General features: G+C 27.1%; 2 protein-coding genes across 2 annotated transcripts; one reads left to right on the top strand and one right to left on the bottom strand.

Annotated features, from left to right (window-relative positions):
- Window positions 1–695: 695 nt before the first annotated feature.
- Window positions 696–3,150, top strand: LOC112751964 (uncharacterized). Its single transcript, XM_025801312.3, has 6 exons — window positions 696–1,220; window positions 1,401–1,508; window positions 1,650–1,787; window positions 1,911–1,971; window positions 2,374–2,498; window positions 2,881–3,150. Exons 1-6 carry the CDS (start codon window positions 837–839, stop codon window positions 2,938–2,940), a joined length of 876 nt encoding a protein of 291 aa, XP_025657097.1. The 5' UTR covers window positions 696–836; the 3' UTR covers window positions 2,941–3,150.
- A 131-nt stretch (window positions 3,151–3,281) lies between these two features.
- LOC112751977 (vesicle-associated protein 1-2) lies at window positions 3,282–7,042 on the bottom strand. The gene is made up of 8 exons (XM_025801332.3): window positions 6,779–7,042; window positions 6,556–6,626; window positions 6,334–6,415; window positions 5,620–5,735; window positions 5,322–5,486; window positions 5,185–5,232; window positions 4,619–4,696; window positions 3,282–3,632 (listed from the first exon to the last, which is right to left on the bottom strand). The coding sequence occupies exons 1-8, from the start codon at window positions 6,828–6,830 to the stop codon at window positions 3,522–3,524; spliced, it is 723 nt and encodes a 240-aa protein (XP_025657117.1). The 5' UTR covers window positions 6,831–7,042; the 3' UTR covers window positions 3,282–3,521.
- Window positions 7,043–13,439: the final 6,397 nt, after the last annotated feature.

Raw genomic sequence — 13,439 nt, 5'->3', positions numbered from 1 at the left:
ATGCGCCATTTTATTATATTTTATGTTGTTGTTTTACTTTTTTATTTTTTTTTATTAGTAGACTCGCCACTCAAGTAAAAAGTTTGGAATACATTCTACACAAATTTGGATTCGAGTCTTCTTAGAATAACTTACTCAATCTATAAGTAGTAGATTGACTAACATTGAATCTTCCTAAACTTTGGTTTATATTAAACAGAAGAGTTGATTTAATTTCAAAATTTATTTTGAAATGACGTAAGACTAAAATTTTAACATCTGTATTTTTAATATTTTTTATTTTATTCCATTTTTTCCCTTAACAAGCATTCAGAGAATGGGAGCAAAGAAGTTTCCCGTGTAAAAAAAAATGAAGAGGAGACTCAGGAGTCAGGAGTGAATTCTTTATTTTTTTTTTCTTATAATATCTCCTAACACGATAGATTAAGGATTAATTCGTTACGAGTAGAAGTTTTATTTAACGGTTTGCTACACAGATTAATGCATGCACAAAAAATAATTCGAATTCTCAACATTTGTTTAAACATACCAGTGAGCTAACCACTAAATCAATTAAAATTGTTTTTTTTATTTATGGGTATAGATTACATGAGTGTTTTGGGCCTTAGAAAAAGTAATTTAAAATTCCGTAGTTGACATTAGTTAGGCCCAATAGGCCCAACTGTTGACCCAAATTAACGAAACCAAAAAAATGAGGGGGAAAAAGACAGCGCTGATCCCACGTTACCCGCCGAAACTCCGAGTGTGTGGCGGCGTGGCGCTTCAATTCACGAACTCGTGGAAGTGGAATTGGGAAAAGCGTGAAATTTTCGATTAATTGGAGGGAAAAAGGAAAAATGTCAAGACGCGATGTACCTGATTCTGATCCAGATGACGATGCCTCAGCTTCAAGCTCCGGCGAGGAAGAGGAAGAGGCGGAAGAAACCACCGTTGCCGAGACCGCAAAGACGGTTTCGGAGTACGAGAAGCAGAGGCTATCGAGAATAGCGGAGAATAACGCAAAGCTGGAGGCACTAGGTCTGCATAAAATGGCGTCTTCCTTGTTGAACAGAAAAGGGAAAGAGAAGCTCAAAGAAGAAGAAGAAGAATTAGATGATCATGATGATGATGATGATGAGTATATCCCCGACGATGATGCAGAAGAACCAGTATCAGATTCTTCGGACGATAAAGATGAAGAATTTGTGATCGGAAATGCTTCTGGATCGCGCAAAAGGAAGGTATTTCACTGAAAACCTTGTTATTTTAGGGTTTAACCTTTTCTGGTTGCTGTTGTTGAAATGGGGCAAAAATTGCAAAATTGAGTTACTTGTTTTGTTGTTGGTGTTGGTAGAATGTTCAATTTAAGATAAAGCTACCCAATTATGATGTTTATTACTGTCGTCATACCTATGCAACAGGTGAAGGACAAAGGTTTAAAAATGAAAGCTAAAGTGTCTGGGAAGAAGCATTGTAATAGGAATTCAGAGTACATTGATGGTGATGATGAAGATGAAGCTTTGAGGCTGGTAATTTTGATGTTTAGATCATGTTGTTTTTGTTTTGTTTGTTATATACATCCTAACCAATTTAACCACATTAGTTGGTTTAGCGTTTTCGATAAACTAGTGCAACAAACATTTCTCTAACTATATTATAGTTGTGGGTAGGCAATTGCTCTTTCTCTGCAAGACAGTGGTGTAGAAGATTCCTCTTCCAAACATGTAGTGAAGAACATTACCAAGTCTGAGAAAAAGAGGAATATTCAAAATCAAGAAGATAAAGAAAGAAAGAAGAACAAGAAATTGGTTTGTATTGAGTCATTCATTTATCTATTCAGAAAATTCATCTTCTTTATAATTTTTTTAACTTGAATTATTGGAGTGCTTCACTCACATATCTTTTAGTTAATATTTTGATTGTGACTACAGTTTGCTAGTAGACTGCAAATGACTGAAGATGAACTCATTGTACACTTCTTCCAGCTTGATGGTAATGTCTTCTACTGTTATCCATAAAAAAGGAACCATTTCTTTTTTTTTTTTTTTTTCTCATTAAGCTCTCAATTTTCCAATATAGTCTAAGAAGCCATTTTTAGCCCATCACAATTCTATATTATTAATGTTTATCGCATAAGCAATTTGCTCTAATGCTCTATTATTAATGTTTATCGCATAAGCAATTTGCTCTAATGCTCTATGTTTTTGTATGCATTGATTTGGCCTCTATAGTATATACTTCTTCAAATGGTAAGTCTATATTTCTGTTTTAGGTATCACATATTTGACATTGATTAGGATGAGATTAAGCAATATCTTGCTTTTTCCTTTGCTGTTTTTAACTCATCACAAGGTGTTGGTGCTTGACAATGACAAGTGAAGTTGTGGCGTGCAGAAGCAGGAAAAGGAACTGTATCAATGAGAGATCTACAAAGAGCGGCCATAGCTCATGATTTCTCTTGGACTGACAAAGAATTGGTCGATATGATTCGTTGCTTTGATAGTGATGGAGATGGAAGGGTCAGTATTAAATAGCATTTTTCAATTGTTCTTGTGTTGGGAAAATTACACTTGCGTCTAGAATTTCGGTTAAGTTCAATCCGATCCTTTATTTTAAATAAAATAGTTCTTGACCTCCCCAAAAGGAAGGCTTTTAGTTTTTGGGGAGGATTAATATGTATATGAACAAATAGAGGCAGGTCAAGATTAATTTCACCAAATCTCAAGGATGTAATTTAGCCGTTTGTTTTTGGTTGGACATCAAGAAGAACATCAATCACCATCTAGGCTCTAGAACTTGACCATTTTCAACTTGAACTTTGATATTGCTAAAATATTATAGAATGACATCTATTTTGACCATATGTAATTAACTACTTAAGAATGATTTGTTGTGCTGCAGATAAGCCTTGACGATTTCCGGAAGATTGCTGTTCGATGCAACTTGATTAGAGAGACTTAATTTTGTCATATAGCAAAAGCCTGTATACATTTGCTATCACTAGAGAGACTCTGAATGTATTGATTTCGTGTGGAGTGACACATAATGACGTTTACTCTCTCCCATGTAATAGCAATTGTCATAGTGATGAAATTGACATATTTCAAACTCTAGGTATTTGAAAATTATGTATATCTAACTCAAAACTTTTAAATATTCTAATTTTGTTAATTTGACAGCTGTTGGGTAAAGTAGCATCTAATTTGGTCTAGTGGCTAGTATATTAGTTTAGAATCACAATACCACTTAATCATTTTTCTTTTTCCCTATTTTTGTGAAAACCAAAAATAGTATCACAGAAATGGCAAACCTAAAAAATTAAAAATAAAATTCAATCATCTGTGCCACATAAAATAAGATTGTTATACAAATTTCCAAATTTCTTAAACCTGTCTACTGTCTAACCATTGCTTTTGCCGATACAAGTACCTATGCCAGATCACAATCCCAAATTTCTAGTTGCAACACAACATTACATTAATTGGCGTTTTCTTCATTCATATCACACAATGTTCTTGGTGCTGGCAATAACATATAGTAGGTCATGTTCTCTTCAGTAGGAAACCCAAAATGATGCCAATAATGCCAACAAGCACTACATATATAAATGGGATACCACCACCACCTCTCTTTGCAGAACGCCTCAGAAGTTCCTGCAAATACAAGATTCCATACCAAACCATAGCCTTGAATTAAACAATCATAATTGTTATTAAATAGTTGCAATAATGAAAATATGATGCAATCATTAACTTTGGCACCAATTGTCTCAACTGTTTATATGTGCTATTGATGACTAAGCAATACAACTAAGACAGCAATCAGAATCCTTAATGGAAATTATAAAACCATGATGTTGCTGGATGAGATAAAGTGGTTGGGTTACCCATAAGATTAACTAAATGCACATCCTTTTGGCATATATTTCCAAATCTCTAGAATTTTCCATGTAGATGAAGTAAGATGGTGTGAAAAGATAGAAGAATCAGTACTTGATTGGATGTTAACTATAAATACAATCAAGCATTAGCTGTTTTTGTCTACATGGCAGAATCTAATTTGATAGTGTATAGAAAGCAACTCAATAACCGGCAAAGCATAGTGGGATAGGCGAAGGAGGTAATTAAATTTAACGACCAAAATAATAAGTTTAGGTGAAAAGAGAACAAACAGTAACAGCACCTATAAACAACACAAATTGAATAGCATACTATTTCTTGTAATCTGAAGAGTAAGAATATCATTTTAGAAATTGAAAACTCATCAGGTTTCCTTTTGTTCATCTGTCTCCACTTTTCTTATCCTTTATCAAATAGAACCATAGACAAGATTTTGAGATATTCAGATACAATTGACTATGGACAGAACTTAGAAGAATAAGATGATATGAAATTTTCTATACTGTCAACTCAATATCTAATTCTTCGGACATGATCACTTGATTGTAAAATTTTCTTTCATATAGAGTGAGAAGGTCCAAAATAATTAAATATAAATATCAAACTAAGTATATAACAATTTTCTGTGCAAAATTCTGCGTTCAGAGGATAACCATCAGTATACTCAACAAAGAAGTTCAACATAACTAGTGTAAGAACATGCATAAAAGAATTTTTTTTCTTCTAAATAAATTCTGTACCAGTTCTTGCTGAAGTCTTTTATTTTGATCAATAATAGAATTCCTCTCCTCGGTGACCTTCGAAATAAGAGCCCTTGCCTGAAATAATAAGAAAGTCAAAAAAAGGAATCAAGCACCAATTTTCCAAATTCGCAATGCCAAGCTTCTGGTGCAGATAGTAGAGATAAGACGGCCATTACAACCTATAAGAAATGGAGTCTACTAGTACATTTGTTCAACTATTACAATAACTAATGTAACTAAAATGAAATGAAATGAATAAATAATCTTTCAAATTGTCGATTCCAGTGCGTTCAGGAATCACAGGCAGAGTCACACAATGCGGCAAGCTAACCACGTGGCTCATAAACTGGTCCCTTAATTAGCATAACCCTTTAAAGAGAATAGGGATTAAATGGAGTTATGGTTGCTTGCATGTTTAGGTTGGGGTCAATTGCAAACAAAACACATTAGCTTTCCACAAATGTGCACTATATGGATTCTAATGTGAAGACCAAGGGCGAGAACAATGTATCCTTCTAAATATCATGGAACAGAAAGGTGTTATATAGAGAGATATAGGTCACCTCAATTGAACCATCCTGTTCGGCGTGCTCATTGAAAGCTTTTGAAGCCTGCAATGCATGTTTATTGAAATAATCAATCAGGATGATAAAGTGAAGTTTTTTGTCAGAAAATATAATCTAATCCACCAATTACATACAACTGTAAATTCAGGAACACTTGAATGCCCATTTTCTGAAATAGATGCTCGAGGCGAGGACTCTTCGTCCGAACCTTCTTGGACAGGGGACGGTGGTCGAGGAGGGGAAACATAAACAACTCTCAATTTGCACTCTTCTACATCATGGCCAGATTCTTTATTGAACTATACAAGCAGCAAACATGGATAACTACTAGGTTATTAAGGGCGTATGAAAACATCATACATTGTTTTATCAGATACATTTAACATATAGTTATTCTATAAGAATCACTTTCTTGTTTAGTTAAATGGATACCATTTCTGGAGTAATATCTTTTGGGGTTGCTCCGGATGGTGCAACTACACTTTGAAGGAGAAACTTATCTTTGCATTGCATATCAGGTGGTGCCTCCTTCTGGGCTTGCATTGTCACTGAAATATAAAGACATGCAAAATCAATATGCAAAAGGACCAGTTGGAAACTTGCACATAGGAGGAAAATTATATAAAAAATTGAATTAGTTTTGATAAAGTGATTAAGTGACAGTTAAATTTTTTATTGCGCTATCCAATCGTGTATAGGCACATTATTAGAAGTGTTTGACAAACCTCACGGCCTTGTTGATAATTGTCCTAAAATAGAAATATAGAAACATTGAGAGACACGACAAGAAAGTGACAAAATTGGCTCAATTTTCCATCCATGAAAAACCTGAAACAATTTTCCATCTTCAAAAACTTCGGACTAGGACAGTATTGTCTCTGTCTCCATTCTCTTAAAGTCTTAATGTTTCTGTGTTTTCTATCTTGAGACACTTACCAAACACAGCTCAAAGATCATATAAAGACAAGATATGATTGATTCATGGTACAAAACATATTTAAGCAAATGTATATCAAAATTCAAATTTTACCAAAGAAAAAGGACTAACAAAGAAAATTGCCAATTATAAAAACCAACTGTCATTTGAGTTCAGGGAACACAGATTCTAACAAAAGATTGCTTGAGAGAGAGAGGTTAGAAAGAAACCTATAATATCACATGTAGTCCTTGGCAACACAATTCCAGTGTTAGGTCTTACACAGTACTTCTTTGGGTTTGTTGTCTTAACCTAAAAAACAAATCAATTCCACCACAAATAAAAAATCACAAATCTCCATGACATACACAGCACAAAAATTGCACAAAACCCTAAAGAAAAACATAATTGACAAGAAAATGAAAAGAGAAATTCAAGTAAAAATTGGGAACCTTGAAAGCCACATAGTTATCTGTTTTGTTAGAGAGCTGCAAAGAGCAAGAGATCTGCTTCCTCAATTCAACTGTTCCAACAAAACCCCAGAAGCCAAAACCACAAATTATAAGAAAATTAGAACACCCCAGATGCAAAATTCAAACTTATAAGTAAAAAGAAGAAAAGAAAAGAAATAAAAATCAAAATTTTCATTGAAAAGTAAACATTTTTTTAGCTTACAGGGGAACTGCAGCTCCTGGGGGTGTATGTGGAGAAGCTCGCCGGAACTCATGGCGGATGGGATCGGGGATGATCTCCGGAGAACAAGATCAGCGGCAGTTTCCGGCGAGTTAAAACGGTTGTTGCAGAGAGAGAGAGAGAGGAGCAAGTTGCAAAAGCAACAAACGTGGGACAGTGTGGGTTTTTGTTGGTATGGTGTATGTGGAAAGGTTTGCCAAAGATCAGCACCAAGGGTACTTTTGTCTTTTTACTTGAATAATTGATTGATCTGACTAAGAAATTTTAAAATAATAAAAGAAGGAAACTTAGATCAAGTTTTCTTTTTCGTCTTTTCTTTTATTTATTTTTTAATGAGTTTGGTTTTTATACGTAAAAATTTACATAAATAAATAATTATGTATTATTAAATAATTTAATTAAATAATCAACCAGTAGAATAATCAATCAAATTTATAATAATAAATAATCAAATCTCTAACAAATGAATTTATTTATAATTAATATTTTCTTATGAATATCAAATAAATACTTTTATACACCATGGCTAATTGAAATTATTATCCGTATAAATGTAACAGGATTGATATGGGGAGTGATAGGTAAATAATGATCATTTTGAATAATATAAATAATTATTAATCAAATAAAAATAATTATATTTTTAAATTATTTATCTAAATTTTAATATTAAAATAATCATTTATATACCTAGTAAAATAAACATTCGATATATCTATTATTCACATTATTTAATATTTTCATTGTCTATCTATACTTTTTCTTTACAAAATGCAATCCATCATTAAGTCATTATTTGTATAGATAGATAGATAAATGTGCAGCTATTTAGAGGACATATTTGGCTTGTTTGGACATTAAAACAAAAATATAAATTTTTTTATAAAATTGTAAAAATAAAGAAAAATAAAAATTAAATATTATTAGTTTACAATAAATTTTAGTTTGTGAATATTAACATTTTTAATTTGAGATATATTTTCAATTGAAATATAAAATGCATTAATAACAAAATACTATATATTAAATTTAGAGTAAATAGTCAAATTAATTTTTAAAAAATCACTTATTTTTTAAATTAATTTTTTAAAAAAAAAATTAATTAAATTAGTTTTCGATTAATTTATTGATGTAAAATTTTAAGTGACACCACAACACACATGACACATCCAGTGATCCTAATTGGCAGCTAGCATAATAAGTTTATGAAATTAAATCAAATTAATCTCAAATTAAGAGATTCCAATATGTCTCAAGTTGTCTTCTCAATTAGATTTTGATTTAATCTAATTTCATAAACTTATTATGTTAATAGTCGATTAACGCCCTTATGTATATGTTGTAGTATCATTTAACGTGACATATTAACAAATTTTGGCGTCGTCAATAAAAAATGACAGAAGGACTAATGCGATTAATTTAAAATTTTTAAATGATGATTTTGATTTTAAAAAAAAAATTGGAGACTAATTTAGAGAATGAATGATATTTTAAAGATAAATTTGATCATTTATCAAATTTAAAATAATATTATCAAAATGAAAATTTACAGTGCTCCAAAATTTTGTTTTACTTTAACGTTTATTCTTTTAGAATTATTTTAAAATATCGTAGCAGACTTTTTTCATTACCATAGAGTTTTAATTCTTATTGATTTCCAAAAAATTATTAGCATAAGATAAAATAAATAGAGAAAAATAATCTATATAAAATTACATAAATTCAGAAAAAAATTCTTTTATAAAATTTTATATGACAAGACATGTAAGATATTTAATCATTTGTATATTTTTATCAATCAACTTAATTTTTTGAATAAATAATTTTATGATAATTTTGTTTCAAGATTTTAGGGTATCTTAATTTTATATATATATATATATATATATATATATATATATATATATATATATATATATATATATGTATTGCATAACAAACCAACAAGCAAGAGAGGAATATATATGTTGTATCATTGAAAACGAAAGGTGGAGAAACATATAATCATTGGGCTTATTGGAATTGAATGACTTTTGATGATTTTGAAATTCTATGATATATAATGAAGAGAAAGTTGTACGTAAACTTTGTGTAAATTAAAAAGCTTTAGCTATTAATATCCCAATAGACAAATGAAATAATAAGAAATATTACCATTTTATAAATGTATGTCGACCTTATATTTCAATAATTCGGCCATTAATCCTTTTCTGACTGTTAGCATGTATATATTGTCAATGTATTTATATTGATATTTGATCATTATTTTAACAAAAAATTCTAGATGAAAATATCCTTTCAGCATTTTCTATATATAATGTTAATTTTGATGTATTTATAATGTACTATAAGATGGCTTCCAAAATTTATTTTTATCAAAAGGCCATCAATGACAAATTTAGATATAGGAAGAAAAATAATTATTGGTTATAAAGTATTTCCTAATTATCCTCTTTAAAGCATTTTAAACTAGTGTATATACTCATGCAATTTATAAAAAAAATGTCTTTTTTTATATTTATATCTAAAATATATTTTAAAAATAATTTATTTATAAATATATTTACTTTATATAAAATAACTTCATATATAATTTTTTTGTTATTTATACTAATACCAAATCATCTATAAAATAAAGAAATTCACAGAATACTTATATTTAATAATAAAGAAAAGGTATTGGATGGATTGAACAAATAAATAACTCAATATTTATAAGAAAAAATAAACTAAAATATTTTAAAGTAAATTTTATATGTATTCACTAAATATTGTCAAATTAGTAATAATAGTAATAATAATAATATTGATTTGAGTAGTAGAAAATAATAATATATTATTAAAAAATATTAACAAATAACTCTCTAACTATTTAGATAAATTTAATAATAGATAGAAATAAAATATACTATATTTAAAACATTAAATAAGAAAGATTCAAGAATCAATTAAAAGATATATAATATTCATATAGATATAAGAAAGAATTAAGGTATTATTAAAAAGATATTATAGAATATTATAATTATTGACAAATCTTATAATAATTAATTATTAAATATTAATAAATCTAATTATTTAATACATAATATTTTCTAAAAATAGCACTAACATGTAAATTGGGTCTTTATAGTTTTATTAAATTTTTTATTAGGTTCTTATACTTTTTTTTTTTCAACTAGATCTTTACACTATTTTTAATTTTGTAATTAAGTTATTTTAATGTAAAAAACGTTAAAATTAACAGAATATTTTTTCTAAAATACATGCAGTCAGAGGTCTAATTAGACTTTTAATTATGGTATCTTCAATTTACGAAAAAATATTCAATTAATTTTAACATTTTTTACATTAGAAATTGACCTAATTATAAAATTAAAAGCAATCTATATCTAGGAACCCAATTAAAAAAAAAAGAAGTATAAAGACCTAATTGTAAATTTGGTAAAATTATACAGATTAACAAAATAATTAAACCAATAAAATATTAAAATGATTGATTCACAAAAATATAAAAAAGAATAATGATAATTACTAAAAGAATATGAAATAAAATATCAGAATTATTAATAAATCTGAACATAATTAATCATTAAATATTAATTTGTGTATGATTGATTATATAATATTTTTTTAAAAAATAGTTGAGAAGAGAAAGGTATTTAAATTGACACCAATAAATATTACGTAAGCATACTTGACGTCAAAATATAATCTGTAAAATTAAAATTATTGACTATTGATGATTAACTCGCTGAAATATAAGAAAGAATTATAATAATTATTAAAAAAATATGAAATAAAATATTAGAATTATTAACAAATTCAACATAAATAACCATTAAATGTCAATTTATGTATGATCAATTACATAATTTTTTTAAATAATTAAAAAGAAAAATGTATGCAAATTGATTTTAGAAGATACCACGTCAGCCCGTTATAGAATAATATAACGTTTAACTTTTAAATTTTATTTTAACAATCAAAATGACTAATTTGCTTACAGACAAATAGAAAGCAAAAATGAATGCAATTTATTATAGTATACTATTTTGAAATGTATTAGAATTAATGAGTGAATTATTTAACTAAATTAAAAAAATTCATTCAAGAAATTAGATCAGATCGAGTTGTTATTGGCTTATGAACTAAGAATGGAACTGAATTGAAAATGTTGGTCTCAGTATCTCACAAAAAAGGAGAATAACATTATTATTAGGTGAATGCTATCTAACCCTCTCTAAAATAACATGTAAGTTACCATTCATTACGTGTCACATTATAATTGGTCTTTATCTTAACCATAGTTGGGTTATTTTATAATTTATTATTTTTAAAATATCAAAACTTCACTCCCGTTAATTGAAGCACATTTCACTCCTCCATTTTTTGTTCATCACTTCATCACCTAGATTCGTCCTTCCAAGTACTGTTGCGTTCGTGACAAGAAGCATCAATGTCATTCCCATCTACTGCCTTCTCACACAACCTCTATTTTTTTAGTGCATCATCCCTTAGTCACGTCGTTGAATTCCGTCGACCATAACTTGTCCTTCCCAGTATAGCCAGGCGCCAGCGCTTCTTTTTGCCATGTATCACTGCTTATCCATATAATTAATGGTTAATTTTAGTTATTAATTTTTTTTATTAAAAAAATATATCTTTATTTAATTACGTGACGGAACATATATTTATATGTAAAATATAATATAATAAAATAAATCTATTCAAAGTATTTAAAAGTATAATTAAAATTATGAACATACAAATATAATAATAAAATTTGTACTCCAAACAAATAAACATATTTTTTTATCATACATATATTATTTAAAAAATAAATATATTATTAAAATTAATAATAGAAATTTAAAATAATAAAATTTAACTTTCTTACCGTATTTTTTATAGTATTTTTATTTTTTAATTTTTAATTTATTAGTACTTTATTATTTAATTAAAAATTAAACAAATTATTTTTATGAAAAATTATTTTTTGTATTATATTAGAGAATAAACCAATATAGCAGTTTAAAAAATAAATTGTATAAATATTTAAGAGATAAATATAAAATACATACCTAAAATAAATAAAACAGACAAAATGAGAATACTATTGAAAAATGGAGAATTATTTTTGTCTATTTTATTTATTTTAGGCATGTATTTCATATTTATCTCTTAAATATCTATCTATATAATTTATTTTTGTATTTAAAAATTTTAATATTATTTATTTTTTATTTAAAAATCATTTTTACATTATTTTTTAGACTGTTATATTGATCTTTTCTTTAAGATAATACAAAAAATAATTTATCATAAAGATAATTTATTTAATCATTAATTAAATAATAAAGTACGAATAAATTAAAAATTAAAAGAATAAAAATACTATAAAAAATACTTGTAAAAAAGTTAGATTTTATCATTTTAAACTTGTGTTATTAATTTTAACAATTTATTACTTTTTAAAATAATTTATGTACAATAAAAAATATATTTTTTCTGATTTTAATTATACTTTTAAGTACTCTAAATAGAGTTATTATATTATATTTTACATATGAATACATGTTCTATCGTGTAATTAAATAAAGATTTATTTTAATAAAAAAATTTAATAACCAAACTAAACATTGCTTAGGTATGTATTTCATATTTATCTCTTAAATATTTATACAATTTATTTTTTAAACTGTTATATTGGTCTCTTTTCTAATATAATATAAAAAATAAATTTTCATAAAATTAATTTGTTTAATTATTAATTAAATAATAAAGTACTAATAAATTAAAAATTAAAAAATAAAAATACTATAAAAAATACGGTAAAAAAGTTGAATTTTATCATTTTAAATTTCTATTATTAATTTTAATAATATATTTATTTTTAAATAATATATGTATGATAAAAAAAATATGTTTATTTTTTTGGAGTACAAATTTTATTATTATATTTGTATATTCATGATTTTAGTTATACTTTTAAATACTTTGAATAGATTTATTTTATTATATTATATTTTACATATAAATATATGTTCCACCACGTAATTAAATAAAGATATGTTTTTTTAATAAAAAAATTTAATAACCAAATTAACCATTAATTATGTGGGTAAGCAGTGATTCACGCCAAAAAGAGGCATTGACTATACTATACTGGGAAGAGAGGTTGTGTGGGAGGGCATGGCGATGACGTTAGCACTTCTTGTCACGAACGCGACGGTGCTTGGAAGGACCAAATCTAGGTGATGAAGTGATAAACAAAGAATGGAGGAGTGGAATGTGCTTCAATTAATGGGAGTGGAGCTTTGATATTTTAAGAATAATAAATTATAAAATAACCCAACTATAGTTAAGATAAGGACTAATTACAATGCGACACATAATGAAGGGTAACTTACATGTTATTTTAGAGGGGGTTGAGTAGCATTCACCTTATTATTATTATTATTATTATTATTATTATTATTATTATTATTATTATTATTGTTTATCTAAAACCCTAATAGTAAATAACCCATTTTAAAATTTAAAAAATAAGAATAATGTGTATGTTGAGTTAAGATTAGATAAATAGAATGAACAATTGGCACTAAATATAGATAGTTTAGGGAGTCAAAAACATTTCCCT

This window comes from Arachis hypogaea, chromosome 2 (genome assembly GCF_003086295.3).
Source record: "Arachis hypogaea cultivar Tifrunner chromosome 2, arahy.Tifrunner.gnm2.J5K5, whole genome shotgun sequence".
In the NCBI taxonomy this organism is placed as follows: Eukaryota; Viridiplantae; Streptophyta; class Magnoliopsida; order Fabales; family Fabaceae; genus Arachis; species Arachis hypogaea.
The sequence above is the reverse complement of the archived record's forward strand: the minus strand, read 5'-3'. Positions and strand labels throughout refer to the sequence as shown.

Bases quoted from the DNA above. Each gene is read 5' to 3' on its own strand.
- LOC112751964 (XM_025801312.3), top strand. From the start codon at position 837: ATGTCAAGACGCGATGTACCTGATTCTGATCCAGATGACGATGCCTCA. The intron at 1,788-1,910 runs GTTTGTATTGAG...TTGTGACTACAG, and splicing joins GAAAGAAGAACAAGAAATTG to TTTGCTAGTAGACTGCAAAT. The intron at 2,499-2,880 runs GTCAGTATTAAA...GTTGTGCTGCAG, and splicing joins ATAGTGATGGAGATGGAAGG to ATAAGCCTTGACGATTTCCG.
- LOC112751977 (XM_025801332.3), bottom strand. From the start codon at position 6,830: ATGAGTTCCGGCGAGCTTCTCCACATACACCCCCAGGAGCTGCAGTTC. The intron at 5,736-6,333 runs GTTTCTTTCTAA...TTTATATTTCAG, and splicing joins GACTACATGTGATATTATAG to TGACAATGCAAGCCCAGAAG. The intron at 3,633-4,618 runs GTACAGAATTTA...TTGTATTTGCAG, and splicing joins AAAGACTTCAGCAAGAACTG to GAACTTCTGAGGCGTTCTGC.